At 39.3% G+C, this 6,219-nt stretch overlaps 1 protein-coding gene across 1 annotated transcript in view; it reads right to left on the bottom strand.

The window, feature by feature from the left end:
- Nucleotides 1-6,219, bottom strand: part of LOC100966998 (general transcription factor II-I) — a 96,294-nt gene that overhangs the window by 47,896 nt on the left and 42,179 nt on the right. Inside the window, exons 10-11 of the mRNA XM_012807874.2 lie at nt 4,137-4,247; nt 1,668-1,733 (exon numbers count right to left, since the gene is read on the bottom strand). Coding sequence (XP_012663328.2) covers nt 1,668-1,733; nt 4,137-4,247 — 177 coding nt within the window. The remainder of the gene's footprint in view (nt 1-1,667; nt 1,734-4,136; nt 4,248-6,219) is intronic.

Raw genomic sequence — 6,219 nt, 5'->3', positions numbered from 1 at the left:
GAGGCAGGAGACTCGCTAGAGCCCAGGAGTTGGAGGTTGCTGTGAGCTGTGATGCCACAGCACTCTACCCAGGGGGACAGCTTGAGGCTCTGTCTCAACAAAAAAAAAAAAGAAAGAAAGAAAGAAAGAAAAAAACAGGGACTTTACATCTTTTGTATTAACCTTGATGGAGTCAAAACTCATTCTTCTCAGTAAAGTATCATAAGAATGGAAAAGCAAGTATCCAATGTACTTAATACTAATATGAAGCCACTATATGAAGGGTTCTCAACTTGTGGGCCGAGACCCACAGGAAGTGTATTAAAGGGCTGTGGCATTAGGAAGGTTGAGAACCACTGCACTAGATGATCTTTTTTTTGAGACAGAGCCTCAAGCTGTCCCCCTGGGTAGAGTACCGTGGCATCATGGCTCACAGCAACCTCCAATTCCTGGGCTCAAGCGAGTCTCCAGCCTCAGCCTCTCAAGTAGCTGGGACCACCCAGAGGTGCCCGCCACAACACCCGGCTATTTTTTGGTTGCAGCCATCATTGTTTTGGTGGGCCCAGGTTGGATTCGAACCCACCACCTTAGGTGTATGTGGCTGGCACCTTAGCCACTTAAGCCATAGGCACCGAGCCTGCACTAGATGATCTAATATACAACCATGTAAGAGAAAAACTCAAAACTCAATTCAAGTTGGGGGGAAGGGAAGGAGAGAGAGAAAAGAGAAGAGGAGACATGGGGATTGGTGTGCTCCCACTTAATGCACAATATAAGGTTATATGGCATACTCTTGGGTTCCAGATATTAATTATAATACGGACTCCACCGAACAAATGCAAACATTATAACCTAATTGTTGTACCCTCACATTAATCTGAAATGAAAAAAAGAATAAGCTTAAAAGAATAATCAGTTAAATCCCCAAAACTTAGAGGACTTTGCAATAAGTTTGTAAATAAATAAAGTCATAAAATCACATGCTCAAGGGCGGTGCCTGTAGCTCAAAAGAGTAAGGTGCCGGCCCCATATGCCTGAGGTGGCGGGTTCAAACCCAGCCCTGGGCCAAAAAAAATGAAAAAAAAAAAAAAATCCCATGTTCAAAGTTTACAAGACTGAGGACGTCGTAAGTTTATAAATAAATAAGTCATCAAATCACATGCTCAAAGTTTACAAGAAACATTGAGAATTAAAAGAAATAAAACTTTCCTTTAGCTTTATTGTAATTAAAAAACAAAGACTGGGGTGGCGCCCCTAGCTCAGTGGGTAGAGTGCCGACCACATACATGAAGCTTGCGGGTTCAAACCTGGCCCAAGCCTGCTAAACAACAGTGACAAGTGCAACCAAAAAATAGCCAGGCATTGTGGTAGATACCTGTAGGCCCATCTACTTGGGAGGCTGAGGCTAGAGAATCACTTAAGCCTAAGAGTTTGAGGTTGCTATGAGCTGTGAGGCCACAGCACTCCAGCAAGGGCGACATAGTAAAACTCTATCTCAAATAAAATAAACTTAAAAGAAGACTGTTTCTAATATTTAGACAGATAGCATAAACAACCTTACAAGAAGAGATGTATAAAGCACTAGCAGAACTGGACTTGTTTCCATTACCCTCCAAAGATGAAATGCAATTCCCTTGTTTAAATGATTATGAACAAAGTATTAAAAGAATTTTTTACTTTATACATACCGTATTTTCTTTCAAACAATTCTTCAACTTGTTTACGTAGATCAGTAATTCGAGCATTCCATTTCTCTGAAAATTGAAAGAGTTAATTATCAGTAATAAATCCCTATATGGGTGCTCCAGTATGTTCTTAAGATGACCTGATACATAATGACTTATTTCCAAATTATTCATTTTAACAGTCCATCTCAGTCTATATAATTTTACTACTTTCCAAAGAACTTTCCCTCTTTCTTTGTGGTTCTTAGACTTAGCTCAATAGGAAATTATAAGAGTTTTATTTTTTTAGGTTTAGTACCTCTTTTTAGCTTTTTAATTTCTGAACAGCAGAAGGTAGAAAAGACCAGTCAAACAGTACAAAAGACAAGCAAAAAAAGTAATAATAATAGGGAGGTGCCTGTGGCTCAAAGGAGTTGGTGCCAGCCCCATATGCCGGAGGTGGTGGGTTCAAACCTAGCCCCAGCCAAAAATGGCAAAAAAAAAAAGGACAGACAAAAAGAGAAGGTCTCCAGGGGTCATTTAGTAAAAACTTCCTAAAATATGTTATAGTTGCTTAAAAATAAGATATATAAGCTTGGCACAGTGGCTCATACTTGTAATCCTAGCACTCTCGGAGGCTGAAGCAAGTGGATTACTTGAGCTCAGGATCAGACGTTCGAGAACAGCCTGAGCAAGCACAAGATGCTGTCTACTAAAACTAGAAAAATTGGCTGGGGACGGTGGCTCACACCTGTAATCTTAGCACTCTGAGAGACTGAGGTAGGCAGACTGCCTGACTTCACGAGTTCAAGACCAGCCTGAGCCAGAGCGAGACTTCATCTCTAAAAAAACAGGCAGGTGTTGTGACAGGAACTTGTAGTCACAGCTACTCAGGAGGCTGAAGCAAGAGAATCACTTGAGCCCAAGAGTATGAGATTGCAATGAGCTGTGATGCCACAGCACCCTACCAGGGTCAACAAAGTGAGAGACTATCTCAAAAAAAAAAAAGAAAGAAAGAAAAAAAGAAAGAAAGAAAGAAAGAAAAATTAGCCACGCATTATGATGGGTGCTCATAGTTTCAGCTACTCGGGAGGCTGAGGCAGGAGGATCCAAGCCAAGGAGTCTGCGGTTGCTGTGAGCTAGGTTGATCTCACAGCACTCTATCCAGGACAACAGAGTGAGACTCTGTCTCAAAAAAAGAAAAAACAGGGGCTTGGCGCTTGTAGCTCAGTCGCTAGGGCGCCAATCACATACACCAGAGCCAGCAGGTTCAAATCAAGTTCAGGCCTGCCAAACAACAATAACTACTACAACCGGGGGGAAAAAAAACCAAACCCAGGCATTGTGGCGGGTGCCTGTAGTCCCAGCTACCTGGGGGTCTGAAGCAAGAGAATTGCTTAAGCCCAAGAGTTTGAGGTTGCTAGGAGATGTGATGCCACAGCACTCTATGGAAGTGAGACTCTGTCTAAAACAACAACAAAAAAAGAGCTCAGCACCCATAGCACATTGGTTATGGTTCTGGCCATATGCACTGAGGATGGCTGGTTTGAACCCGGCCCAGGCCTGCTAAACAACAAAAAAAACTGCAACAAAAAAATAGCTGGGCACTGTGGCAGATGCCTATAGTCCCAACTACTCAGGAGGCTGAGGCAAGAGAATTGCTTAAAGCCCAAGAGTTTGAAGTTACTGTGAGCTGTGACACCACACCACTCTATGGAGGGCAACACAGTGAGACTCTGCCTCAAAAAAAAAAAAAAAAAAGATACATAGTTGAAACTGAATGCTAAAGAATATAAACATACACAGCAGCGTCTGTGGCTCAAAGGAGTAGGGCGCTGGCCCCATATGCAGGAGGTGGCAGTTTCAAACCCAGCCTTGGCCAAAAACTGTGTAAAAAAAACAAAAAGCAAAAAACAAACAAACAAAAGAATATAAACATATAAAAACTTAACATGTGTATAACTTTAGTTTACATCCAGTACTTCTGATTGTGGCAAAGTAGAATATTTAAATACTATTTTCAAAATGGATACAAGCTGAATGTTCTATTTATTCAAAATGTGAATATAAAACATAATTCGGCACTAATATTTTAGTCCCTCAACAGGATACATTATCCATTGGGAGTTAACAGATCAATAGCTTATAGTCATACAGAGCAAAAAAGAAAAAAATACCAAGGTGAAATATTTCTTAACGAAGGCCATAAAGCTAAGAGAAGGAATTAAAGTACTACTAAGTCATTAATGCTAATTTAGAGTCAATTAGCTGTAATCAACATCAGAAGATACAATGTCTTATTTATTCTTTGGTAAATCAAAACTGTGTTTAAGCAATGTGTGTAATGCTACTTTCAAAATGCCCATGGCTTTCCAAAGACTATGCAATAATACATTTTAAAGCATTTCCTTCTGCAAAGAATACTATAACTTTTATAATGTAGTAACAGAGTTCAGAAGCAGATGAGTGGAATGCAGTATACGTAGCACTTACCGAAGTTGAACTCCCTCACTTTTCGCTTTCCAGCATTGGCAGGTTCAGTAACTGGAGGCTGTGGTGGCTCATTGGTCTTTGGTCTCTTAGTAGGTGGAGAATAATCATCATCTTGAAAAAGAAAATGACCATTACTTGAGGAACAATCTTAAATGAGTCATAGGCACCCCAAGGTTAAGTTCTAAACATTCAAAAGATAACCGGAGATTAAATCTGTTTTGAATAGCAATAATTATTTCTGTAGTGTAATCTTGGGCATATTTTTTCAAGTTACATTTCCAATTTTCCTATTCTTTTGAAATGGTCTCAAATCAATATTGCTCATTTTCCTTTGCCTTGCTTCATTTGAAATGTCATTATAAATTTCCCCTTCTCCTCAAATAATTTCCAAATAAATGCCAAGAAGTATACTAAGACTTTTAAGAAAAAGTTTTAATGCAAACAAGCACCTATGAGTATATAAATTACATATATATGGGGGATAAAATAAAGCTTAGATGGGAGAAAATACTTATACAAAATTCAAGTATACACAAACAAGGGAAGCTGGATAACTGTATGTCAAATATTTACGAAATACAAATTTTATAAGATGAAAGAAATGGGGCTACATTATTTATGAAACAGATGATGTTGATTTAGTCAACAGAGAATCTGTGTATAAATGAGCAATGAGACAGTCAAACACAGAGTTTAGACTACTTAAGGACACTTACAGTTCTATGATAATTTCTTTGCAGACATGTCACTCACTACTCAAATGTCCTGTGATCTTTCAATATATTTAATGTTAGAATTAGAGACATTCGGACCAAATAAGATAAAGCTACTATTGGAATCTTTTTCTTTTTTTGAGACAGTCTCACTATGTTGCCCTCAGTAGAGTGCTATGGTGTCATAGCTCACAGCAACCTCAAACTCTTGGGCTTAAGTGATTCTCTTGCCTATCTTCCCAAGTAGCTGGGAGTACAGGTGCCCACCACAATGCTCAGCTGTTTTTTGGGTGCAGTTGTCACTATTGTTTAGCAGGCCCAGACTCGGCTAGAACCAACCAGCTTTGGTGTATGTGGCTGGCACCCAACTCACTGAGCTATGGGTGCTGAGCCTATTGGTATCTTCTTATATTCCTTAAAAATGTCTGATTAACACATTACTAAGATTTCTAGTGAATCACAGAAAACACTGTTTATTAAAATAGTATTTAAAAGTCCAAATATGGGCCAGGTGAGGTGGCTCATGCCTGTAATCCTATACAGAGGTCCTCAAACTTTTTAAACAGGGGGTCAGTTCACTGTCCCTCAGACTGTTGGAGGGCTGGACTGTGGGCCCTGGGACGAGTCAGCTGCTAACAGGACAGGCTGCAGCGGCAAAAACACCCAGCAGGCCGGATAATTGTCCTAGGGGGACTGCATGTGGCCCGCAGGCAGTAGTTTGAGGATGCCTGTTAGAACCTTGGGAGGCCAAGGCAGGAGATGGCTTGAGGAGTTGAGACTAACCTGAACAAGAGTAAAGCCCTGTCAAAAGACCTTGCTAAAATGATCAAAGACCCTATAAATAGATTAAGATTCTGACCTAAGAAGATGTAGTTTTAGAAAACACATTAAGTATCATTTATAAGTTGGCCTTCAATTCTGAAAATATACTATGAAAACTCTACTTTTAAACTTCCAGACAAATTTTAGGGACTCCCAAGAGTAATTTTAGGCTGGTATCTAAGTGATAAAACAAAATATATTCACTAAGCAATGATTTCTAAAACAGAAGTACTTTCCCTGTTGGCTAATTTAGCCTAAATATCCTTACAGACCATCATTTAAACTGACCATTAACTGAATCACATAACATGAAAACTGACAGAGTATAAGGAAAAGATAAAGAAAACAAAATTGTAGGATATAGTAACAACTAGTAAAGGTCCATTATATTAATCTCAAATGTAATCTAAACTACCTATTCAAGACAGATGCCAAGGGGAAGTGGTAAGATAACTTTTCTTTAGTGTTAAGACCTCAGACTTAAAAAGGTCAAGGACACATCTCTTGAAGTGTTTCTTTTTTCTTTCTTTCTTTCTTTTTTTTTTTTT

The sequence above is a fragment of the Otolemur garnettii genome, unplaced genomic scaffold, assembly GCF_000181295.1.
Source record: "Otolemur garnettii isolate 467f Iridium unplaced genomic scaffold, OtoGar3 scaffold00077, whole genome shotgun sequence".
NCBI lineage: Eukaryota > Metazoa > Chordata > Mammalia > Primates > Galagidae > Otolemur > Otolemur garnettii.
Note: the sequence above shows the minus strand (reverse complement) of the source record. Positions and strands in the feature narration are given on the sequence as shown.